The 26,870-nt window shown below is 46.3% G+C and overlaps 2 protein-coding genes across 6 annotated transcripts in view; one reads left to right on the top strand and one right to left on the bottom strand.

The window, feature by feature from the left end:
• Positions 1-26,870, top strand: part of LOC135908634 (uncharacterized) — a 176,007-nt gene that overhangs the window by 104,697 nt on the left and 44,440 nt on the right. For 2 of the 4 annotated variants that reach the window (XR_011514178.1, XR_010566377.1), the window contains exons 2-3: positions 1,235-1,327; positions 12,899-13,172. Coding sequence is in view for 1 of the 4 variants with exons in the window: in XM_070537866.1 (XP_070393967.1) it covers positions 1,235-1,327; positions 23,495-23,583 (182 nt within the window). In the remaining 3 variants the exon portion in view is untranslated. Of the gene's footprint in view, positions 1-1,234; positions 1,328-12,898; positions 13,173-23,494; positions 23,880-26,870 lie in introns of those variants that run through there. The other 2 variants (XR_011514179.1, XM_070537866.1) reach the window with 2 other exon arrangements.
• LOC135908631 (uncharacterized) overlaps positions 14,670-26,870 on the bottom strand; it is a 49,106-nt gene continuing 36,905 nt past the window's right edge. The window contains exons 1-4 of one of the 2 annotated variants that reach the window (XM_065440479.1): positions 24,380-24,615; positions 18,112-18,519; positions 17,074-17,251; positions 14,670-15,410 (exon numbers count right to left, since the gene is read on the bottom strand). In XM_065440479.1, coding sequence (XP_065296551.1) covers positions 17,078-17,251; positions 18,112-18,519; positions 24,380-24,400 — 603 coding nt within the window. In that variant the 5' untranslated portion in view covers positions 24,401-24,615 and the 3' untranslated portion in view covers positions 14,670-15,410; positions 17,074-17,077. Of the gene's footprint in view, positions 15,411-17,073; positions 17,252-18,111; positions 18,520-24,379; positions 24,616-26,870 lie in introns of those variants that run through there. The other variant, XM_065440478.2, reaches the window with a different exon arrangement.

Here is a 26,870-nt window from a genome sequence, read left to right as displayed (position 1 = left end):
ACTCCACCTTAAGTCAGCTTACTCTAACTTGTTCTAACTTTAATTTTATATTCCTCATACAAGACGTCATAGAAGACGCTGATGATGTCACTGTTGTTACCACTCGTCGCGGACAACGCCGGTTTTTCTGTCTCATGGGACACATAGTACACATAACGCTTTCGCATGAATAACATAATGCTTTCTTTCGGCGCTGCCTTCCTTGCAAGAGCTCGTGTTTTGAGCTCATTCGTGTCCACAGGCGCACTAACTTTTCACAGGCCTCTTGCCGTTGGCTTAGATTGGTGTTGCTTCGTGCAGCATACGGCAACATATATGCTCCCTTTGCTGATGCATCAACGCCCGAATGCGTGTGTTCAATTCTATAGGCGAGTTTCGTGACAACTCGTGAATCCATTTTATACATGCCTGAGATTCCCGTGGCTAAACTTCACTGCGTGCTTCAGTGATGTCTGTGTGATAATTTTTCATCTCTCCGTCAGGTGGAGCTGTTGGCGGTTTCTCGATAGGGAGTCTTCATACACGCGTGTGGTCAAACGACCTAGCCGTTTGATAATTATCGAGATAACTTGGACGAGATCTGGACGAGTTATGTTGTTGTTTACGCTGCGTTCTCGAGCCCTGTTCACTCAAAAACTCATTACTGTTCACCTCATAAGACAAAAAAAAAAACATTATCTTGTTTTCTTGACTATGCTCACAAAATGTACTCCTCTTCCAAGCGTAATGCACGTTTCAATGCCGCACACTGGCAGACATATTCCTCACTTTCGCAGTTTTTATGGCACTCGATCGGTGGCCTAGTTTGGTTGAGAAATCACTTGGTCCTTGTTTTTTCCTCATCTCTACATCGAAAAATGAAGCCTCCTGAACAGGCTGCAATGTGCCTTTATGAACAACGAGGTAGTGCACGCCTCACTGTCATCGCTGTTTTCCTCGCGAGTCTGTCGATGGCGCTTTCGTGAAGCCTACGACAAAACGAACATGCGGGTCGATGGTGGGGACTCCTGGCGTACGCAGGGGGTCCCCAGAAGCGCTTTGACATTTTCGTGTCCAGATTCAACGCACGGATCTTCGTGGCTTTGCATTTTGGAATGGTTCACGACTGCGACGCGTCTGCTGCACGAGCACACAGGCCGCCACTGTTGCTTTTGTTGCGGTCCACTGATGCACGCGGAAGTGGTAAGGAAGCCGGACAGAGTGACCTTTCGTTTGGCATTTTTGTTCGTTGCAGAAAACGCGGGGATGCGCTCCTTCCGGACTTGCCTTCTTCGCTTCCCTTCCTGCTCGCTCAAACAACCGCCGTGGCCGAAGAGGCGGCGCGTCGGTGAGCTCATTTCCCGCTTGTTGGCCATCGTGATGAGCGCCGTGGCTGGATGCGTGACCGCGTTTATTTACATCTATGCCGACACGCTCTTCAAAAGGGCGAGGATAGATCGTCTGCGGTGCCCTAAAGATTCAAACCTAATTTTACGGCGAAACTGTTAGCCTCCGGTTGGGCGGAATTTTTCGTGGCGTGCTCAGACAAAAACAAACGGCAGCCTGAAAGCATTGCGTTTGAGATTCCGCATAACTGAGTTGTGTTTTATAGTATATTCGAATTACAATACGATACTATCATGTCTGCAGGTTGTGTGTAAGTTGTACTATACGAATTTCCTGCCGCATTTTACTTTGAGAGATACACTTAGTTCAATTGCGCACTTGCGCCCGGCGGAGGGCCTACAAGAATGAGGATGTGTGCTGTGCTAACGGTGCCGTCACCTGGCTTCAAACGACAGCTGGACAAGTGCTGTGTCTTTCAGTTCTCGCCTAAGAGATTTATATTTTCTGGTATACACAACTAACAATACCAAGCTATCATGTCTCCAGCTTGTGTCTAAGCCGTACTTCACGTATTTTATGGCACAATTTACATATAAGCAGTCAGTTAGTTCAGTAATGCGCTACAGGTGGAGGGCCTAGAAGAATGAGGTAGTATGCTGCACTTCGCAAACACCTGCTTGCGCGTTGGGTGTACGGCCGCTTGTGGTGGGGGTTCTACTGTAACTTCGGCTTCACTGTATGTCCACTTTCACAGAGTGGACTGAAGGCGGCTTTCTTTCCTTGCAGTATATAATTACACATTACTGCGGCTGTTTTAAACCCACCCTTCGTCCCGCTGTTTGCAAACTTACCACTTCTTTGTTGATCCTTGTGTATGGACAAGCCATTGGCTATGGGCGCAAGCATAGTCAGTGCACGCGTAATGTTAATGGCGCGTGCTGTATAAACTTTCTCTATCAAGTACCGAAAACGTTACACGACCGTTATCCACCATCTCCCAATGGTCCGAGAGAACTCCATAAGTCACAAGGCGTTAATATATGGTGAAAATTGGAGCATGTGTTATGAGCAATGTGGGGCAAAACCTTGCTTCTGAATTACTATTAAGCTTTTGAAGTAATTATGAAACCTTCATTTGGTCCCTACTTTCATGTGTTATGCGGGAGTGTCGTGCTGTCCTCGGAGAACAAACGAGTCATCCTTTCTTTATCTTCCCTGGATCAAGGGAAAAGGTTATGCGTAGGCAGAGTTGTAAGTGTGTGGTTCAATTACAAAAGCATACTTTAACCCCGTCACCCTGACAGAACTATAGGCCACCGCAATCGAACTTGATAAAATTGGTGCACAGAGCTTAAGTGCAAACGGGGCAAGTGGGGGTGAAGTACGGTGTTTGCAAAAATTCCTTAGATAAACACATAAAAAAGTTATTTGAGCTGGTTTACTAAATTACCCTGCTTCAATACCATAAAAGTTTTTTACCCCCCGAGGAAGTTTAATAAGCAACAAGATATGCGAAAACAAAAGGCAGGTGCTGACGCCACCTTGAAGTTTCCATGGCGGCTTGCCCTGACGTCGGCACCTAGCGAACTTATCAATAAAAGTGGACTACATTGTATTGTGACAGAGCCAATTACTGAATTGGCAAGTTTCCAAAATTTTACTGAGTCGCCACGTCCAGATTAAATGAATTAAAGAAATAGATACTTTAAAATCGGTGATGGCACAAAGAAACACAGGCACAAAATGGCACAATGACACAAGCGCCGTTCTAAAATGAGCTCCATACCGTCTCCCGAAACTGTCAGTTTTTCTTAGAAAATTAAACTTTGATCTCCATTATGTGTGACGCTATTGCCGCGAAATCTAGAAAACTAGTGTTTTAAAAGAATACTTCAACTGTCTATTAAGCAAGTGCTCGAAAGCGCTATATGCGGGAAGCGGTGCAAAAACACGCAGGAAATGTTTTAAAGTGCGATGTCATTGTACAAGCAACTATGAAGCTTTTAATACAACTGCTTGAAAGAAAGACTTTCGCTGGGAATCAGGCTGTGACAATGGGAGGTCACGCGAGTCTGCAGTTTTTTCGTCTTCATTTTTTGACGATTCCTAAATGCTGTAGACTCCAGTGATCCCTGTGGCTGGGTTGTTTTTCAGTTGTCAACAACCTGCGAAATGGGCGGGAATTATACATGCGTCAGTGTTATTTATTCTCTTTCGAAGGCAACGCTAACGCCTCATGAGCTGCGCGAGCGCTGTTTTTACAGATGCTTCATGTTCCACGTTGACATTACGTGCGTGAACCATTTCTAAAACCAAGCACATAATTACCTGAAATTTACTAATTTGTAAGGAGCAACCTTGACGGCATATTGTAATACGCAATTGAATTAATCTAATGCAGAAAGCATACTCATTTTCTAGCAATCTCGAACCTTGCACCATTTGCGAGAGATATACTGTCTCGAATTATGTGGTATTGAATGGGTATTCTAACTTACTGTCATCGTGACTATTTTTCGAAAGTCCCTATAAGTGTTAATTACTAAACTAGCTTCAACTACACAGTTAATGTTCTGGCAGTGACAAGTAAAATTTTGTTTGTAAACGCACCTGCTCTGCGTCCTCTAGTTTATTTTACAGCCTATTTCAAACGATTTTGTACCATAAACAATTTTTCTATAGAGTTTTACAAACTGACAAAAAAAGGAAAAGCTGGTTCTCCCGTAATCGAGAGTAGAAGTAAGCACGATACGGCTACCGGCAAAGCAGATTGGTTGGAGGTGACACTAACCACAATATTAAAATGAGTGTAGTGCGTGTTCGCAACGCCACAACCCACCACGTCATACTGTGCACTGGTCCATATGGACGCAGTAGGTTCCCGTCACAGACAGGAGCTCATTGCAAGACTCGCCTCGGCCAAACAGCCATCCGCGGTGTGCCGGACGCTGTCAGCGCTGTCGGCGCGCCGGACGCACCGCAGAACTCACGGACCGCTGGCGTGAAAGAGCACAGTCAACTGTTCACAGTCACAGGCACAGTCAAGATCACAATAAAGTGTATAGTGCCCTGTAACTGAACGTCGCTATTAGAAACGACAAATAAAGCTTCAGCGTATTAGAAGTTGCAGCGTGAGTGATATTGTGAACAAATATTAGGAAGAACAAAGAAGCAATATTTTTTAGTAACTTGTTTGTGGAGTAACTAGCGTATATAATGCGGTCTTGACTGGTTGCCCGGGTGATCTCGCTTTGCTCTGGCATTTTGCCCGAATGTTCTCGTTCGAGTGCCCGGATAACGGCTCTGGCTTTTGGCTCAAGGTCACTTGAAGATCGCCCACAACGGGAGCTAAAGGCATTTCATGCTTAAAACATATAAATCTCGATTACCCAGACTCCCCCCCACCACCACACACACGTAAACATATAGGGAAGGGGAAAGAGGGAGCCGTGAGAGGGGGGTATCTCTATTGCCCTTCGTCTCCTCCTTTCTGAACCGGGGAAAACGATATCTGTCTACCTATATATGGGAGAAGGCATGATAGAAAGGAGAAAGAATACTAAAGACAGGGCAAACACGCATGCAGAAACTACACCGTAGTTGTCTAAGTATGCGTAAACATACCCCAAATTTAATTGGGCCCAACGTCAAATGTTGAGTTTGCCCGCCCCCAAATTTAAGTTGACCCATCCCCGAATGTGAAGTTGGGCGACCCCTAAATTTCAAGTTGGTCCACCTCCAAATTTACTTACTATAGGCTTCCCCATTCATTTTCTAATCAACCCTATGTACCCTATGGGTAGGCACAAATCTGATCATACGGGTATTCTACCAGATCAATTTTATATTCTGGTTTCAATTCTACCTTATCGCTTATAAAGCTTCCAATCATCTACATTTACGCTATTATAACGATTAGATGCCTTGGCGAATTAGGAATTTTTGCGCAGATACAAGACATTACTCTTTTCATGTAACGGAGAGATTTTGCTGGGGCACTCGCCGAAGAATGCCTGCGCATTAAAAGAAGCAGACAGAACAATTCAGCTTCTGTCTACGCGAACACGAAAGTTCCTTGTGCAACCTCATTTTACACGGGCATCGTTCCTCATGAACTCAAGCGCACGTTTACCCAGTGAGGCACAAGCAGCGGGAATGGCTTAGTTACTTTGAAACAGCACTGGTTTCACTGGTGTGTACCCTTTTGCAGTACGCCGCAGCATTGAGAGCACAACATAAAGCAAAGTGCGTCTTCGTTTCGTAATGTGGCAGTGAGCAGAGACACGTGAGGAACGGGAATGGATGAAAAGGTCTCCTCGAAACCACAGACGATCACAAGCATGACATGCATACGTGCTAGGGAAGCACTGTCGTTTCAATTGTGCTGTTGCTGCTGGGACAGAGTGAGAAGGTAACGCGTTGTGCCAAGTGCCTATATCGCCTTGCCGCGGCCTCTCGTTCCTGCACTGCGGCATCCTAGACGAAAAACACGATGATCGTCGGCCTTCTGCTCCCACAATAACGGGGTCTTGCCAGCGTTGTCGCCTTGCGTCATTTGTCCTGTTTCAGCAGTGTTGTGTGCTGGCGGCGTTGAACTGCAGCATGCATCAGCGCGTTTCTGCGCCCTGGGCACGCACGCGGGCCCGTCTTGGTTTCACGCGATTCGCTCGAGGTTCTCGGAAGGTGTTCTAACGGTGCGCAGGGGTGACATGTTATCATGAAGCACCATGCGACTGAACTGCTGCAGTGCAGCAGGTATGACGTCTCATTCTTTGCACGTCTGCGGTTGCAGATTTCCGCCAGAGTCTGAGTCTGCTCGCACCAGTGTTTATGGGCCAAGGCATGAACTGTACTCGGCTGATCAGCACGGACGTTAGGGCACACGACGCTCATGCCAGCAGCGGAAGGCTGCCCTGGCAACTGGAGCTGATTGAGCGGAACGTGAAAGTGCATTTATTAGGCCTCGTTGTTCTTGCAGTCTCTCGCGTGTCTCGAGATTTTCCAACCGTCTACGGAAAGACGCTGCTGGTGGCCAGAGCGAGCGGACGCGCGCCGCATGGGCTCCGCAAACAGGGCTCATTATCTGCGATTATTCATCTCGTAGTTTATTTCTGATTCAGCGAAGGGAAATAACTATTCACAAGTTGTACGACGATACCAAATTTCAAGCTGTGAGTGGATTTTGAGCCTCTTTCTGACGCTGAAGTTTCGAGCCAGTGACCGCGCTTGCACCACTGTGTGCGAAGCCGCGAGATGCCATAGAGAAGTATTGGAGACGCTGGGTAGTGTGGCGGCGGAACGCACCATATGAAGCATATTGGGGGTCAATTCTACCAAAAGCATGGATTCCCATTTTGAGGATACGGAGAAAACCGCGTCTTCAGATGATTCCAACGCCGGTTCGGGCTTGAAAGCGGTCATTTCACTCAAGAAGCGGGAGCTGGTGAGACAGAAAAGCGTGGGAAAGCAACATCGTGAAAGCTCATCGTCCAAGAGCACTTTTTCGACGACCACCAAAAAACCTAACGGTAAGGGGGGACGAAAACCACCTTCCTGCAACCGAGAAGCTACTTCAAGATTGTTTTGAGACCTGTGCAGGGTCTCTCGATCAAGGACTCATTACCAACGCACGTCGCTGCCGCCATTTCAGCGGCGAGGAAGGTGAGCAACAAGAACTTTCTCGTACGGCCCAAGATATGCTCCAACATTTGTGTTGTTTCTACTGCCAAAGAGCACGACGCTCTGGCAATCGGATAAATCAAGCACTTAACAATCAAGGGCAAGCAACATGCGGGGAACGCGTATCTGCACCCAGGAGAAAATATCCTTAAATGAGTCATTCAGGGAGTGGATCCTCACACCAAACCGGAAGCGCCCCTAGACGAATTATATATCCGGTCCGTTGACATGGACATTGTCGGAGCCAGAATGTTAGGCAATAGCTCCTCCGCAGTCATCTTGTTCGATGGTCCATGCATAGCAGGCGAAGTGTACCACAGAGGAGGGGAACGACTCTGCCACCCCTTCAGAAGCACGGTACAATTCTGCAACAAGTGCGAGGAATCCGGACACCGTACCGACGTTTGCCCCCACCCAGATTTGAGAGTGTGTGACACGTGCAGTCAAAAGAACCTCTTCCAGATCATCAGTGCAAGCCTGTGTGCAGCACTTGCAAGGGTGAGTACCTAGTCGGTTACACGGACTGTCCAAAGACTAAAGCAAGCGAGGATGACAAGAAGAATACTACCAAACCCGAAACCAAAGAAATGGCTGAGCACAGAAGCTGACTCAAAAAACATCTCCAACAACGCGCCTAGGTGCAACTCCTGACCTGGAAGCGCCTCCGCACAAGGCACACCCATGGCAGCATCGAGGTCGAGATCCAGGGACTCGAGCCCAGGCACCAGGCAGAGATCCAGGAGTGGCGTCAGGGGACTAGACAGGAGCAGATCCCGGAGCCGGACAGACAATATGACAGGTCACGAACCCAACAACGTGAGCTGGACGAGTGTTGTATCTCCCACTGCTCCCAGCAAAACACCACAAATAACCTCTGAGAGAGAAAAGGAGCTCATTGACGAGAATAAGAAACTTACCGAAATGGTCAAAAGTCTTACCGGCTCTGTTAAAAAAGCTATCAGACAAAATAGACACGCTAGAACACAAACAAACCGATAGCATAGATGGCCAAGAACACTACAAAGACTGCCTTCACCCCTCACCAACTCGCAAGAACGCAGTAGTGAAGAATGCAAGATCGTGTACCTGGAGACCAGAATCATGAACGTCCTAGGCGAACAACTAATGAACTTCCAGAAAAACGTGGATCATATGACTAGAAACATAGATGACCGGACAAACAGGCTTTTTGAGCTGTTCAAACAACACAAAGACGATATGTTAAGGACGCACAATGCTCGTGTCGACACATTTAAAGAACAGACTCCCTTAAGCATGCCCAGAAAATGGGGGCAGAATGCGGCACAACACTACTCAAGAACCTCAAATCGGGTAGTAGGGTGGTAGACCTCAATAACAGCCAACATGGTTCAAAACCTTAAAGACACAGCAGATCGACTAGAGATATGGCAGTGGAATTATCGAACTTTTCTCAAGAAATTGTCAGAACTGCTAAACTACATTAATACTGTACCCAGACATCCCGATGTCGTCTGCGTTCAGGAAACAGGGGTCCATCCAGTTGAACTCAGAGGATACTACACCCTAATAGACTACAACTCCAAGGTAGCCAGGTTAGTATGCAAATCAGTAACGGCAACACAAACTCCAATTTCCTACATTCACACATATCATCAGATCATCACAATTCTTCCTTGAAAGAAGAGTAAACACTACACGCATATCTTCAACATATACAGCCCACCCAATAACAAAAAAGAGACCTTCGGAGGGCTCCTCAAACATGTCAAAAACTTGGCCGGGACCAAAGACCACGTGGTGGTGTTGGGGTACTTCAACGATTCCTGTGGTACTTGGGGCTACACGTATCACAGCCCTAAGGGCAATAACCTGCCATCACGATAGGGCAGAACTCGGCCTTACCCATGAAAACGACGTTATGCAATCCACAAGAACGAGGAACAGCATCAGCACAGACATGAACCCGGACCTCACTTTCACCCTAAATGTAAACGATGCTAGCTGCCAAACTCTGGACGAGACCCTCGGAAGCGGTCACCGCATCCTGAGTCCCTCACTGGAAACACCCCATATAAGGAGAGTAGTCATGGAAGAAGTGAATCTCACCGACTGGGCAGCATTCCGTAAGAACATCCAGATAGAATGAGAGAACTGGCAGGACCTCGCAGAAGCAATCCACAGCCAGCGCGATGTAGTAACTAAACAGGTCAAGCGCACTAACGAAACTTCAGTAGTAGATACTCACCTCCTACACATGTGGGAGGCCAGAAGGAGCATGCTGAAACGGCGGAGATCCCAAAGATTAAACAAGAAGCTATACAAGCGCATTTTCGAGATAGAAAAGGCCAACATCTATGCAACATCTATGTACCTAGAATGCAATCACTACTTCCCTGCGACCATGGTCGGGCTCAGGCCAGACCTCTCCGCACAGGATGTCTTCCTGCTCATCAGGGAAGTGCTAAACAAGATTCCCACAGGAGGCGAAAACATCATACTAGCCTCAGACCTGAAAGGAGCCTTCATCAATCTGTCGCACGAAGCAGTGCTCGACGAGCTCAACGTGACAGATTGCGGAGAGAGGATCTATAACTACATCAGGTCCTTTTTGAATGGAAGAACGGCGACTATAGGCCTGCATCAAGAGAGTTCGGACCCGTTCGACATGCCCAACAAAGGTACACCCCAAGGCTCCATTATTTCGCCACTCCTGCCTCAACATAGCCATTAAGAGACTATCCAGACACCTGGACCAAATAGAAGATCTAGGCCACACTTTACGCTAACGATATCACTCTCTGGGCGAACAAGGGCTCTCTCGGGTACGAAGAGGACACTCATCAACAAGCAGCAAATGCACTGTCCGCCTTCGCCAAAAGCAGTGCGCTCCAATGCGCACTAGAGAAGTCGGAAATGATACGCATACACAACCAACGATACAAAAGCAATGGCTCCATCAATATTCAAGTGGATGGCCATACAGTCAAGTAAGTGGATCTGACACGCATTCTGGATTTCTGGATCCAGAGCAACGGATGCGCCAGAGACACTCTAGACACGCTAAACACAATCATGAAATAGGTTGCCAGAATGACCAAGAGGGTAACCAGCCATCGGACAGGCATGAGGGAAGAGACACCCTTAGGCTCATCCACGCACTGGTACTAAGCAGAATCACCCCCGTAACACAACACAAGCAAGACGGAAGACGAGAACGCCGAAGTTATTATCAGGAATGCCTACAAAGCTACTCTTGGTCTTCCTAAACATACCGCCACGGACAAACGCCGGCCTCTAGGTGTATACAATACCTATGCTGAGCTAAAGGCTGCAGTATTGCTATCTCAACGCGAACACTTCAGCGGTACCCACTCTGGAATGGCGATCCTCAAGAAAGCGTGCTACCCCCAGCATCCAACATATGTTAACAAGGACACAGAGGAGCTACCTCAGCTCATTAGAGAACATATATCTATCGCACCCATTCCGAAGGAGATGCATCGCACAAGGCACCTGTACAGAAGAGAGGCCAGAGTCAAGTCGCTCACTAACATGTACAGGAATAATCCCGACGTCATATACTTAGATGAAGCACAATTATCCAACAAGACAGGACTCATCTACACAGCGGTCGATCACAACTTGGACCTCATCCACAGTAACCAAATCGTAAGCACTTCTACGGCCGAAGCTGAAGCGGCAGCTATTGCCAATGCCATTAGACTGCGAGAAGAAGCGGACAATGGATACAGGATCTTATCAGACTCAAAGGATGCCTGTAAGCTCTTCATGAAAGGCTTTGTTCCCAAAAACATAAGGGACCTGCTCCATACTAGCCTCAAACTTCACCACAAAGTCATATGGTGCCCCGGCCATGTCGGCCTTCCGGACAACGAGAGAGCCAACGCCTTAGCTCAAGAACTTTCCAACCGAGCGGGGCAGGTGATCGCACGTTGACACACCCACATCCTCACTTCTAGCAGAGACATCCTCATGTATCTCAGACTCGACCGACAGACATTCGGTCCACCACAGAAGTCACTCAACAGTACGGAAGCCAACGATCTCCGTAAAATACAAACGAACGCGTTCCCTAATCCTGACTTACTGAACAAAATGTTTCCCGAAACATGCAAGGCCGAGTGCCCTTGGTGTGGTGGAAAGCCAACTGAAATTGAAATTGTTTATTTGCCATCCTGTACATTTACAGATGGAGAGACTGTAGAAAAAAGCTTTCTTTCAACAGCTTGACGTGTCTATAATCCCGGTTTCCGCAGGAAGGCAGCATAACATATGCGCACATACATGTGCATACATATATGTCGCTGTATACATAACTTCACTGGCATGTTTCCCACGGACACTTTGCGTCACGTCAAGAAACCGTCAAGAAATGCAAAAACAGATACATAAAGCTAACAGATATTACATCGAAGCCGTATAAGTCAGTTTCAGTTCCTTAAATGATGACGTAAAAAGATAAAATTGGACCGAATTATAGTAATTTAACAGTGTTGGTATTATGTATTTAAGGCAATGTTTGCCATAGTTTGAACGCGGTGTTGGTACTAAGCAATCCTCAAAGTGTCTTGTAACGTAATTTGCAGCTTTTCTCTGAAGTTGGGCTAGAGCACGCAGGTTGCTGATATTTCGATGGATTTCCAGTTTATATACATGACTCAGACAATATCTGTAGAGATTGTGAGCTGGGATCACACCAGAATTATTAAATAAGGTTATTGTCGATGCTGTGTAGGAAGCGTTATATGCGTGGCGGAGATACTTCTTTGTAACAGGTGAATATGTTCTAGATTGGTGGACGTTGTGTCACCGCATACGAATTGGCAATAGTTTAAATGTGATTGGAAAAGTGAATTGTACAGCAAGAGTTCAATACGTGTGGAAAGAATGTATCTCATGCAGCCTACTACACCAGTTATTTTATTTATTTTGCTTAGAACGTTTTTGACGTGATTGTCCCATGACATGTCGGATTAAAAGATGACATCGAGACATTTGAAAGTCTCCACTTTTTCAAAACTCCTTGAGTTTAATACAATGTCTTGATGTGGAGGTATTTGCTTGTTTTTCGGTCTGAATATAACTGCTTTTGGTTTCTTTGCATTTATCTTCATTATATTCACTCTCGACCATTCCTCTAAGGGTTTCATTCCATTGTTACATTGTTCTATAACAACATGAATATTATTGCCAGGGAAAAACTACTCGTGTCGTCCGCATAAATAAGAAACCTTGCCTGAGAGTTAATATTGACGATATCATTCAGATAGCTATTAAAAAGCAAAGGCCCTAAAATACTTCCCTGTGGCACTCCACAATAGACAGTTGTAGCCTTAGAAGCAAAGGTATCGATTTTCACACTTTGTGGTCTATTAGATAACTAGGATTTGACAAGAGATAATGCCTGTCCTCTTATTCCATAATAGTTTAATTTCTGCAATAAAATGTAATGATCGAATAAATCAAAGGCCTTAGAAAAGGCTACGAAAATACCAACAACTATAGCTTTGTTTTCAAACCCTGTTAATATATATATCCTTTCTGCTATACTAATGCTAACCCGACCGATGTTTTTCTTGCGAAAACTAAATTAGTGTGGTGTTAAAGGTTATGTTTTTCAATAAACTTTGTCATCCTCGAATGCAAAATTTTTTCAAGCACCTTTGAAAAGATTGGTAAAATAGATACCGGCCCGTACTTTCCCAAGTCATTACGGTCTCCTTTTTTATATAGAGCAGTTACTTTCGCAGGCTGAATTTTCACTGGGAAAATTGCCGATTCCAAAAACATGTTTAAAATATGGGTGAGTATTGGGGCAATTATTTAAACCACATGTTTAATCCTCTGTTTCATATCTGATGGGAATGCCCCAACAAACCCGTCGAGGTAGGCAAACACCTACACATATACGCCCTTAATAAGGAGCAGTGGGATCCAGCTCGGATCCAGGAAAGCAACTAGCCCTCATCCGGCGGGCAGCAAAGGCCAGCGGAGCCCTGGACTCAGGGCCCCGACCACATCGACTCCGACTTTTTTCTGCAAATAAAGTTTAATGAATGAATGAATGAATGAATGAATGAATGAATGAATGAATGAATGAACCATCTATGCCGTCGATACCGTGACATCGCAACGACGGCGCCGATGCTGGAAACGCGTCTACAGCGTCTGTATCATGGCTGTTGCAATAAAAAGAAACTCTCGTCTAAAACAAGATCAGCATTCTAGATACACTTGAATATTGTTGCCACAGTCAATGATTGCTTACGTGCATCTCTCTTTGGTTTCGTGGTAATGACTGCATATTGCATATTACTGTCATTTTGCGTCATTGCGACCAACACAAGCGCAGGTGTTCACACAGCCCGACACGCCAAGGTATTCAAGCCACTCGCAGCCGTTTAGCAGAAACGCAATATTCTTTATTGATGTCAGAAACACGACGTTCTTTATTGCTTCCGCTCATATGCAGTGCAGCCAATGCTGTTCTCCGCTTGATAATGTTGACGGCGTTCATATACCGACTTTGTCAGCGCTGTGAAGCATCTGGAACAATGTTACCAAGACAATGCGCACCTGTGGATTGATTCATCCGACGCTACTAGACAGCCTCGTCGGCTTGTTCATTGGCGATCGTTAGAGATGCGGAACCGGTCGTGTTTTACGCGTGCACAATTGGAATCATTATCTGTATAGCTCCAGTCGGACTCCCTCGTTGCGAGGCAAGTCTTCTGCGTAGGCTGCGATTCGGAGTTGCTTTATGAAAGCTTCTTTCTTCCTGAACGAAATGTCTGCGGTTGCGTCGAAAATACGAACAGGGAAATTCGCACTCCTGCACCGTAGCACAAATGCACGACCGTCTTTTATCTGCACGCAAGATCCTAGAAAAGAGAGCTACCTGTTTATCGGCTTCTGAAGGCGCTGTTGTACTTTTGAGATAAACCACTGTACGGCGCTACACTTGACTTTCTTGTGCATGACATCTTTAATTGTCCATGGAGTCTTCTAGTTTTTTCGCTCTTTCGGTTATCTCGCTGCCCTGTATAGAGTAGCGAACTAGACAGTTTCCGGTTAACGTCCTTACCTTCCTCTTTGCACATTCTCTCTCACCCTAAGCCGTTACAAGTCGTCCAACTTCAACGTCAAGTTCTACTGGTTGCAGAAGCAGGGTTGCGAATACCATACTATCGTACAGTGAATCTCTCTCAGAAGAGTGTTGGTCTAGGCCAGTTGGTGAGTCATGATTTGGGAAGTTACTGCAAAGAACACACACGACGAAGACAGAGACAACAACCGCTTCGTGTTATCTCTTTCTTCGTCCTGTGTGTTCTTTGCCCGCTAACTTCCCAAATCTGTCTCGTTCACTTGACAGTTCATCTGGCTCCCTTCGCTGCGAATGCAGCTCCAACATTCTGACCGAAAAATATCTGCTCAGATGGGAGCAGATACATAACGGAGATGACCCTGTGTGTCCTCTCCGTTCCCTGCAATGTCACCCTACCGGAAGGAATCTCTCTTCGGAGACTTCGTACCAGGATTAAGCTTTCCGAAAACTGGACTTGAGACCTGGAGACTCCGTGAGCTATCCGACGTGATCTGCTGCTGCGTCAGCAGCCGTTGCTTTCCCTATGCTGTGTCTTTGTCGAGAGACAAGGGCCACATGAGCGAAGGAGAGATTTTAATGAGACAACAGTGGAGGTGGGAGTAGCTTAGGTTTAGCCTGCTACTCCAACTTTACACAGGCTTCTGAGGGAGCGACAGGCTGAGCGAAAGGTTGCGCGCGTCGGTGTACGGAAAGACGAAACTACTGAGTATGAGCGTCGAATTATGACAACACTGTTGTAAGACACATTAGAAGTTTTTACACGCCATTTAAATGTAACATGCTGTGCGGCAACTTGCGCGAAAGCGATCACATACCATGATAAGCCACGATTTCCTGCAGCGGCACTGCGAAAGCTCAGTTGCGCGCGCAAAACTTCCTTGACAGCGTTCACTGGACCTTTAAGGAAAGTGGGCTTCACATCGTTCAACTTTTGTACATTTAAACACACACATTCACGTACACACGTGCACACAAAAATAAAAATGAAAGGAAAAGGAACAGAGAGAACATTTCTGCGCCTATTACAAAGCTCGCCCCGTACAGCACGTTCTTAGCAACTGTTAATTGGTGTCACCGCCTCGAACGGCTTTTCTACCGGTCTGAGTTGCGTTCGTGGAAACATTACTCAGGCCCTTCTGCTGCGGTGCGGGCAGTGCGCTCACGCGCGTTGTGAGCCACTCATTCACAGGCAACTTGTGGGCACTGCCATGAGTCCAGTCCTTTATGGACGGCATGCGCAGAAACAAAGCTCCAGGATCTTTGATGTAGGACATGGTGCTGGTGGCTCGTTTGAAACCTGCACAAAAGCAGAGGTGGTGGGGGAATTTATGCAGGCTGGTCCAGACGTTTCGAGCAAGTAACGCCCCACTTTCAGTAGAACATTGTGTAATGATGAGGCAAAGGTAAGAAACCCCAAAACAATATAAAGATGCTTCACAGTGTTATGAAATCTCAAATACGGTATGTATGTATGTATGTATGTATGTATGTATGTATGTATGTATGTATGTATGTATGTATGTATGTATGTATGTATGTATGTATGTATGTATGTATGTATGTATGTATGTATGTATGTATGTATGTATGTATGTATGTATGTATGCATGTATGTATGTATGTATGTGTGTATGTGTGTGTATGTATGTATGTCTGTGTGTATGTATGTGTATATATATATATATATATATATATATATATATATATATTTGTATAACATGTATGAGGCTGGATGAAACGCATTTACCTATTGTTTCCAATTATTATTATTATTATTATTATTATTATTATTATTATTATTATTATTATTAAGTTACTCGCCATTGAAACCCTGCAGGTGAAAATTTTCGACTGCTTCAAGTAATTTGTTTGTCATATATGTACAATGTCCGTTTAATCTAGCAGTCACTAGCTGAGCAGTTTCATCGATTTTTTTATTCTCTGATGAAATGATTATTCCAGCATATAATTTAGGTAAGAGTTAGATCACGCGAAGCGCGACTTACGTCAGTGAACAGTGATTTCAAGTGCCCTCAATTTTGGTGCCATATTAATGATGCTCGCATGTCTCAACCTGGGTGCCAGCAGGCTTTTATTTTGGCGGTACACTGAGGGGGATTGACGTTTGCATGCACTGACAAATTGTTTGTTTCTATTACTGCAACAGGTGAGTAACCACATTTCTAAAGCTCGCATTAGTTGATATTACTGTATACTGTTTCTATTTATGTGCTCATATGCAAGCACTGTTTGTTCCCTATTAGTTATCTTCTGCAGTGTTCATTCCTACGTCGTTGAATTATTGCCGTGTTCATCTGATGGTTGCCTTATAATTCTTCAATTTCATTCTCTTCATTTTGGACATGTGCCTTAATGGCTTGCTTATTTTCACAGTGGCACCTTTTACTCTTCCCTCGGCATCCTTTGTGCCCATTGAAGCTTTCCTAAAGCTTGTTTTTAAACTGTCCAGATCTTAGTTTGTGGTGTCTTGGGAACAAGCACACTACATAACGCGCTTGCTTCAAGGCGACACGGCGGTTTCTTTTTCTTCCCATCCGTCATGCCGCATTGTATTATGGTTTCAATCTTGCTCACTGTTCAAGAGCCGCCTACCACGATTATAAAAAAATTACTTGCAGCCCCTGATTTTTCTGCCGCGTTTAGAACCAATCCTTCCCACTGAAGCCCTCGTTTTATGAGCTTATTCTATTCGTCCTTGGAGGAAAGGCAGTTGTAATAAACCTGCCACAGAAAGCAGCGAAACCAACGCACTACAACTTTACGAAACTAAGGGCCATATCGCAACTTTGGCAGAGGCTTCCTTCGTTCACTCACTGTTGATGAAGTCTGCATGTTTCGGTGGTCTTTACGTTGGGACGTCTCCTGATATTCTATATACCTAGGCATATTACCCCAGGGCTCACATCGCTGAGAAAAAGGTTCGGTGGTCAGAAGCTTGCCTGTTCACCACCAGCCGCCCTTTCCTGACTTGAGTGGCCCCCCGAATCCCGCCGAGCTGGGCAGGCCGAATGGAGCCGCGAAGGGTCCCGCCCCAAAAGTGGGTCCCTGCACAGGACCTCCCTGTACCGGCCCGTTGAAGGCAGTCGGGTGGTGTGTGGTTGTTCCCAAGTGCTTGACCTGAGGAAACAGGCAAAAGCTGTCTGTGAATCCAACTGTACGCGCTTCAGGGAAACCGAAAACAGATAAAGCACGAGCAGGCGAGAGATAGCGCTCTAGCGCCCATGCGGAATTGTGCGGCTTCCAGCTTCAGATTAAGTGCGTTGGTGGTGATATTATTGCGCTCCTTCGCTCTGAAAACGTTTGTGGCAGCTCGGGTTCAGTGATCTTTACATCATGGACTGCGAAAGACCTTGGAAGAGTGGCCTTGTAGTTAGGACTTCAAATGACTATAGCACACCATGTTAATTTCTAGCTTTAAAGAAAGGAAGCCTGGCAGTTTGCAAATCTGAGAATTGTAAATCTCAAGCCACGTGTCAGCGTCGTTGCAGAACTGGCAGCACTGTCGGTGCATTTCGCTGTGAAACGCATTTACCCGACAATCGCCTGCTTTACTCTCTGCTGTATTGGCGCATAGGTGTAGACTGTCTGCACTTACAAGAACCGACTTGGCTCTTACAAATGTGATTGTGTGTTCGTTCTTACCCACGTTGCCATCACGCAGCCTAAGAACCACGCTGCTCGCCATAGCAGCTGCCTGCAAAGTGCATGAGGGGAAGCCGACGACGGTGCAGCATGGTAGCGCGATGACTTTGATGCTCTAGTGCGGCGCAGAATGCGATAGCATAAGGGGAATCTTAATGAAATGCTGCCTTTCTTGTATTATGCAAAAGAGAAATTCACAGAGGGACCTTGCATCAACGGCAGACACTGTTACGCATCCTTTGAAGAGTTCGTGAAGCACTGCACTTCTCCTATGGTGTCTACGGCGTCAGTTACACTATACGGTCGGTGCAAGGGCCCTAAGAAGTTAAGCTTACCTTGACGAGAATGACCTTCGTCTGACCTCCGGGGATGAATGTGGATTGCACCGCTGGTGGCCTAGCCAAAGTCAGTGGAGCAGGCAGGCCAGCTCCGGGGCCGAATCCAGACACAGATGCAGGACCAGGAGCGAACGCTAAGCTTGGGCCGAAGCCACCTCCTACAGCAGGACCCGCTCCGAAGCCTCCTGGGCCGGACGCGAATAAGGGACCAGCAGGTGCGAAGCCGCCTCCGCCGCTGTGGAAGTCGCTGCGGAAGCCCGAGTAGCCACCACCGAAGCTGCCCTTGAAACCGCCTGGAGCTCCAACGAGGGGGCCGCCGCCTAAGAAGGGCCTCCCCGCGGGTCCGCCTTTCAGCAGGTGGCAGTGCAGGGTCGCCGAGCCACTGGTCACCACGGCAAGCAGAAGCTGCAGTGGCAGGGCTCGCATCAGGCATCGCACCGTTAGGCAAGCCTCGGTGCCCGCAGATGACGCGCCTAATGGCTTCTCGACCATTTTCGATACAAGCCCTTGCGCGTATCGTCGCATTTTTAGGTGATGCTACTCGGCGTACTGGAGTTAGTTACATGGGAATAAGTTCTACGCTACAGCTGCATACTAGCTCTGCTTTTGCGGCGCTGTTCAGCTGCTGCTTAACTTCCACTGCTACCACGGCAACCACCGCATTCTGCTAGAGCCGCGGCCTTCAGGATGCCATCGAGTGGCCCGTTGAAGCTTCAACTGACGCTATGCTGAAGGACAAGCCGCAGTGTTACGAAGTTGAACAGAGCTTGGCACAAACGCAGTGGTTGTACGGTGCTTTCTTAGCTGTTCCGCTACCATGAACTCGTGTCCACGTGGCTAAAATTTGTTTGTGGTTTTGTTTTTCATGCTGTTTCTGGGCATGCGCCGTCAATCCGCGTAGCACGACGAATACGTGAACTGTTTGCGGCTGTTTGTAAAGCACCTGTAGGCAACGCAATGCAAGTTCCGAGTACATGTATTTTCTCAATGGCAAGGGAGAACAGTCTACGCTTGGATCGAGATAGCCGGATCGGTCGTCCTTTTTACAAGAGGCTCCACCAAGTAGATTTAAAGTATCGTAGTAGTGCAACCCATGGACTCTCCGCTTCAAGACAGGTCGCGAGCAGGTTCCACAGATTTGCAGTTGTTACACCATTTGGGCAGAGAATGGGCTCTTAAAAAATGGGGTATGGGCAGCGACGCATTTAAACATATTTAAATTAAAGACTAATATATATCCGGTAACAGCTCGCAATGCTTCGAAATGGCTCCGGTTTAGCCGCATATATCTGGGAATACTGCTAATCTCATGAAACATCATAACAAGACAAGTCGCAGTCTGGTGCCAGGCGCTTTTAGCTGGACTTTGTTGCTGTCGCGAAATACTATAGTGAACGATGGTTGGACTCTGACTTCGGAGGCGGTTGCTTTTCCCTGGTCAGCAGCGTACTCGTTTCCCTATAGCCTAACACGTCCTATCCAAGTGATGTGGCCCATGTCTTGCTGTTTCATATACGCACAGCTTTCTCCGCCTGCCTACGCCATTCGTTTTCGGTGAAAACTTGTAAGCTTGCTTCTGGATGCTTTCGGCCTCGATATTCTCTGACCGGCCACCCAGAAGAATGGCTGGCATGAATAGTCTCTAACGTTCGAGGAACAAAGCAAGAAGTGAATATCTGCAACACCCGAATTTGCGCTCGCAGTTGTTTTTCAATGTATGTGGGCCCGCCTAATCATGTATGTCAGAAATCAGCGACTAAAGTCCTCCACATGGCTCTAAATTAATGAGAATATTAAAAAATATGAAGCGACATAAAGAGCCAAGTGTTTCAATGCATGTAACCAACGAGGACATTTTATGATTTCGAGCGAATCATGAGAGTGCAACTCGTTATTAGGAAACCATTACCATTTCGCATGGCCTAACCTGGCGCGCTTTCTTGAAAGAAATTGGAACACTCCTTTAGCATCACCTGAACAAAACAGCTGAGAAACGGCTTTGCGTAACGAAGTAAGCAAGGCATCACCGTAGGAGCCTTACCGAATGCTGCAACACTTCTTGTTCAAATTACAGGTGGGAAAGTATGACGAAACGCATCTGCGAGTATGACAGAGGTGGGTTCGACACTGCAAATGTACACTGCCACATCGTTTGACGTGCTAATTTACGTAGTAGATAAACACTATCAGCTGCATCCAAGAACAGAACAACAAACAGGTCTCACAGAGCGAAGGATAGAATGCACGATCTTCATGGCTGATGAGTAATGCAGTCTTCAATGTGAAGCAAGTGCATTTTAGCCTTCGTTTCAATAAAACCGAAATTACGTAATATGTCTGCGGCTATTCATTTTCGCCCCTCCTGTCAGAAAAAAAATATTAATTTGATTTACTTTGGCTAACGTACTCTATTTGTCCAATCGAGCTAGTCAATGAGTCGTTATGATGGCGTGCTTTACGCTTTTTCTACGTAACCCGCACTCCATCAACGTCAACTTGCGCATCACAAGTATTAGCAGGCCAAATAGTCAGTCTCACACCATTCAACGACATGAAATGCGACGTGAATACGTGCGACGAAGTTCATAATTGTACAAAGCGTCCAACAGAGACACCAGCAAATGCCGCTTGATAACAGAGACTGAAAACACGCAGTCATGTGCTGGAATTAGACCTTCTTAAGTTCCAAGATTTCAGGCCAGTATACAACAAAAAGGCATTTGGAGTAGGCCTCCGGGAGCAAACAGTGCTAAAAACTGCACACCTTAAGAGGTCACAGAACGCTGTGGTGACTACCAACTGAAAGGTTTACCAGTGCTCGCTGCGCGCAGTGTTGCTCATAAGCCTTGAGATTAATAGAATAAACAGGTAAAACGAAGAGCAAGTCACTAAGAGTTTGAGGCATGAAGACTTCACTTATCACAAAGGTAAGCAATTTCGTTATCACTCAGCACAAGACAAGGGATGCTCACGCGACGGTCGGCCGCAATGCCTAACGAAAATTCTCGCTCACGTCGCTCGCGGTGAGTCTACAGGATGAGCGTCCGCACGAGGCACAGCCTCGGTGGGCGTTTACGCGCTTTTTCCTACGCAGGAAATTACATTTTTTACTTACAGGAAGAACGAATCGACAATTTTTATTCGCGCCAGTCACCCACCACCGATAAGTAATCTTTCTTTCTGTCGCATGCGTCTGCGGAGCAAGCAAGGAACGGAACGGTCGCCAATAAATACGTTGGTCATGTGTGCCTGCTGTTAGCTCAAGTGCATGGGTCACATCATCTTCCTTTTGCATTATTATCGAAGGCCTCTTGTCATTTCTACCATATTACTGGGGCCATACTTAAAATGCCTCACGATGAACTTATATTAAAATTTAAACAATTTTTCCTTCTTGGATAATTGATTACGTGCACTACCGCAGCCGATAGGCATTACTTGGCAGTCAACGCACGGGTTGCCTGCGAGTGGCTTCTAGGGATCCACGTGGTATTGGGTTTTCGCTTTTTCTATCATACCAACCTAATAGTGAAGATGTTGTCAATTTCGCTGTGCCCATCTAACTATTTTCTAAGAATGTGTTTTGCTTAGGAATGTTACCTACAGTGGTGATCGAAATGCCCTGATGACTACTAGTCTGAATTATGTTCTCAAATTATCTAACCAACGAGAAATTCTTCTCAATACTGGGCATAGTCTAATCCTTCTCGCCATGAAGATCTGCCTCATACCTGCACTGTAGTCCCACTTCTCTTGAAAGAAGTGCACGCCTGCAAGTATCTAGGCGCTACGTCAACCAAATAACTTGTGGGCGGAGCTTGCACGTTATGTATACTTTTACTGGCTTTCGAAAATTATGATGCTTAATCTATAAGGTAGCATAAAACTTCTTGCCTATTTTTCAGTAATATTATTGTGCTCTAGCATGCACGCATAGTATGAAACCCTAAGAGTCAATCGGATATTCAAACTTCTGAAATAATCCACATTAATGCCATAAGGTTAACTTAAAATAAATACTTGATGTCACGCTCGCCCACTGAAATAATTGCAAATAACGGTACCTACATCCTCCAACAGCGCATAAGAAACTGTAAGCTAGAATTTCTATACTAAATATGAGACCTTACATATAAAATCTTGCATATGTTTGTCCCCGATGACAGCAAGACAAACACAGCACGTTCGCATAGCTAGACACAAGCATTCTTAGTGCAGACACCTAAAACACTTTCTACATTGCCGTGTACATTAGGATAATTGATAGACTGAAGATCTAGTTTTCTAGTGGTAACGTATCTGGATTTTTGTTTACAATGTTTCATTCTTCGATGTTGAGAATTTTTTTTTACCTTTGCTTCCTCACCCCTTCTTGAATATAGTGTTTTTCATATTGATCAAAATATAAATAAATAGATAAGCATTCCCTTGGCACTTGTGTATTTTAGGAAGGGGCCAGTTGTGCGGTGGAGCGTCATTTCTATGTGTTTACGTCATCACTCACACAACTGCTGTTTCAACTCTGCACGGTCTTTCGAAAGTTTCTTCGCACAGCCTCTGAATTCTGTGCGTGCCTCTGTGCCTGCCCACACGACCATTTGGAAAGACATCCTGTCTGAGCTTGCCCGAGTTAAGCAACAACATCAGAAGCGCCACCGTGGCAATGTAGATACACAACCTCACACGCTTGTTATACATATATTATGGGATTTTACGTGCCAAAACCACTTTCTGATTATGAGGCACGCCGTAGTGGAGGACTCCGGAAATTTCGACCACCTGGGGTTCTTTAACGCGCACCTAAATTTAAGCACACGGGTGTTTTCGCATTCCGCCCCCATCAAAATGCGGCCGCCGTGGCCGGGATTCGATCCCGCGGCCTCGTGCTCAGCAGCCTAACACCATAGCCACTGAGCAACCACGGTGGGTGTACACGCTTGTTCGTGCAATATATCAGTGTGTGACCGTGGGCAATGATGTTCTTTTTTGTATTATTCAGATTACTGGCTTACAATATGCGAACATGGGATAGCAGTTTTGCGAACGCCAAGTAGAGCATTAATCCAGCGCTTGTGATGTTAAATGTTTTAAGGAAGTGGACGGTTATGGTTTACGATGCAGCGGCACAAAAATAATTTTCAGAACTTGAAACATTATCATAAGAATAGGCGATGGTTAAGGCTAGCTTTCTTTTAGGTGTTCAGTCAGCTTTAACTAAATAGTATGTTAACAAATTACTTGAGAGCATAATTTTAAATGCACCTCCTGGAGACGCACCTTGGGACCATGTACATTTCCGCTATTTTTCAGGTGCTGAACTGTGTCAGTTTTCGATGGAGGTAATAAAACAAGGCATGTTCCTTCATGTGCTTTTTTGCAGGTTTGCTGGCAACGTCGATGTCGGAGATACCACAAGGACCCGAGAACATCTGAAGCAAAAATGTTGCATCCTTTCGCAATACCGTGATGGTGCGTTTCTCCTATCAACGGCACTAGTCCAAAAGACCCAAGACGAATAGCTGACAAAAGATACTGAGGAAGATAGATTTGAGATTGCAGAGTTGACACACACACCTGACTTCACTCCCCATCGGTTGCATTCCTTCTACGCAACTGCGTCTGTTACCTGCAGGCCTTCCCCGAATTGAAGAAACAGTAGTGTGTCACTTACACATGGGCGTTGCATTCACCAATGAATGGTCATTCTCAACTAGATTGACCCATAACGCCAAATTCAACGTTTGTATACTAACAAAGAAACTATAGAACAGCTTTTGTGCAACTGCTAACTCGAAAAGTGAAAGATCTGACGTCCACACAGCTCTAAACCAGCTAGGCAAAATACCTTTCTGTTTGCTGAAATCATTGGACCGCGGTCTCACACATCACGGCTGCAGAAGGCCATAAAGGTGTTGTTGCGATTTCCGCAGGCTACCGGACTGAGCGACTGTCTTTGACATTGAGAAGCTAGCTGTCGCTACGTCGGCGGCATCAGCACTGGAGTTTCTCTTCTTCGCTTAATCTTTTCCTCCCCTTTGCCAATGCAGGTTGCCCAACCGGGCTTAGTCCTGATTAAGCTCCCTGCATTTCATTTATCTTATCTATATATCTCCGTCACTTTTCCAGAAGCAAAGCTAAAATGAAGCCTGACTGTATTTAATCATATCGCTTCGTTTTTTTTCTCTTTTTTTCACGTGTAGTCGACAGTGCATCCATAAGTGCAGTCTAGACACCCTGGAGGTGGCGTACTCAAACCCGCACTCACCGCGCAATATCTCGTAACCATTTCTCCGCCTTTTCTGTCCTGGACGCGTTGCTCCGAAGTATTGGAGTCGACAGCTACCGCACAATTGGTCGTCACACAGGCGCGGATGGCATCCTCGACTCCATCTTCTGGTTCGCTTATATAGAGCCGCACCTTCTTCCACTGATCCCGCCCGCCGCGAAGCGGGAAGGCGGCGGTCTGTGATGTACATTTTTGGCCAGGATTACGTTTGCACTCCCCTCTCGTGCATTTCCACCCGAGGTCGGAATAGGGGAGGATGCCCTCACCACTTTCCCCTCCAGGCAGGCGGCGATGGCATGGGCGACTTGCTTTTGTGATGCCTCTCTCTTTTCCGAATGCTTGTTCGGCGTTCGAGAGCGCGTCGCCAGACTGGGTGCGTGTGCGTTGCGGTGCGGCACTCCTGTCTCCGCGATAGGTGGGTGGCGGCGAGCCCCTTTCCCAAAACCAGCGGCAGGGGCACCAACGAGGTCTTCTCCTTTAGCCTGTCTTCGAACTGGGTCAGTCGGGTCACGAGAATGGAAGAGCGCTTGGGCAGAAAGCCCCGCCGCTCGCGTGTATTTCACACAAAAGCAACGACAGTGAGGGACGAATCTGTTTCGATGGCAGTACAGGCTTGTAGCCAAGAAGGGTGACACGAGGTCGACCCTGATTAATGGGAGAACGCACGCTTTGTGTTGCGCTGCAGGATGGCGGATAAAGGCGTCGTAAAAACTACGGCGCGAACGTCCGTAAGTACGTGGCGCATTACTGCGTTGTTGCGAGACACGCAAGCAAGAGCATCTTTTCATGTCAATACGCCTGCGATGCTATACCAATCAGTTGGCACACCTTCGTTATGCCTTAGATCCTGCTATCGCGGTAGTAGTCGCAAGCAACGCTCAACGGGCGATTTTTTTTTTTGCGGTCTTGCAGCGTAACGGCGTACGTAAGATGATTCTGAAAACCACGAACACTGCCCGGAACCATTCACCTTTATGCTGCTTTTACGGCGGATTAGCTTGTATATTTGTATCTCGCTAATCTTTTTTTTTCTTTTTCTTTCGTATTCCGGTAAGAACAAGGTGTGCCACCGTAGGGGCGTCTGCGTCAGCAGGCGTTTGGTGACTTGCGACATCACGTACCCGAGCTAATGAGAGGAGGACCCTCCCGAGTTTAGCCATGTCTGGAGAAAGGGGGATCCTGGAGATTGATCCGATGCCGGGTCTTTAGACCTTTATGGCCCTATGGCGGAGGCGACGCACCTCTTTGGCATCTGCTTCACATAGACGGCACCTCCAGACTAACCCACCTGGAGGAAATCGGCAGTTGTCTATTCCTGTCCTCCTCGTAAATCCTTTTGCTTTATCTCTTTCGCCTGTTCATCTTTCCGGCCTTCTTTTCACTTCTCACTTCCGAATTTCTGGACGGCTAGGGTTAACCTGGTGTACTTATACAACCTCTGGTATATTATATTAGGTTATAGCGGCAATGCATGGCTGGCGTCTGCAGGTATACATCCAACTTTGTAACGTAGCCTTGTTGGGCTCGGTTGTGGGTGGCTACCCTCGATGCCGAATTTTTCAATTTTATATGGCAAACGCTTTTCCCTCACTACCTGATCGCTGTCTGAAGAGTGGGCGCACCGATGAAATACTGTTTTTTCATGCAACCGAAACATTCTTTTCCGAAGTACCACGTTGTACTCGGAAAATGGGTTAACGTGGTGTACTTATACAACCTCTGGTATATTATATTAGGTTATAGCGGCAATGCATGGCTGGCGTCTGCAGGTATACTTCCAACTTTGTAACGTAGCCTTGTTGGGCTCGGTTGTGGGTGGCTACCCTCGATGCCGAATTTTTCAATTTTATATGGCAAACGCTTTTCCCTCACTACCTGATCGCTGTCTGAAGAGTGGGCGCACCGATGAAATACTGTTTTTTCATGCAACCGAAACATTCTTTTCCGAAGTACCACGTTGTACTCAGCTAGCACGAAACAAAGACAGTTCTAATGAGCTCACCATTTCTTGTAGCCAAATGTTTCACGGAAGCAATCGGCCGAAGTTATAAAGTAGCGAAAAAGAGAAGCGCCGATCTTCTTCTTGAAGTTCGCGACAAACCACAGTATGGCAAACTCTTGAAAATTGCAACGTTTGGGGACATTCCCGTTTCAGTGGGCCCACACAGGCCAATGAACAGAGTGCGCGATGTCATCTCGTAAGATCACCTTCTGTAACTCAATGAAAGCAAACTACTTGAAGGATGGCAAGACCAGAACGTAGTGAAGGAATAAATTATAACAATAAGGCGTGTTGACAACGAAATACCTACGAAGCACAAAATCATTACTTCGGAACCAGTACCCTACCTTAATCAATCGAAACCAGTCACTTTAAGCTTTGTGTCAGACCATAAATCTCAAATATGAGTCGATGTTTCAAGTGTCAGCGCTTTTGGGCATTGGTCGCATAGCTGCAGAGAGCGTGCTA

The sequence above is a fragment of the Dermacentor albipictus genome, chromosome 4 (genome assembly GCF_038994185.2).
Source record: "Dermacentor albipictus isolate Rhodes 1998 colony chromosome 4, USDA_Dalb.pri_finalv2, whole genome shotgun sequence".
NCBI lineage: Eukaryota > Metazoa > Arthropoda > Arachnida > Ixodida > Ixodidae > Dermacentor > Dermacentor albipictus.
Note: the sequence above shows the minus strand (reverse complement) of the source record. Positions and strands in the feature narration are given on the sequence as shown.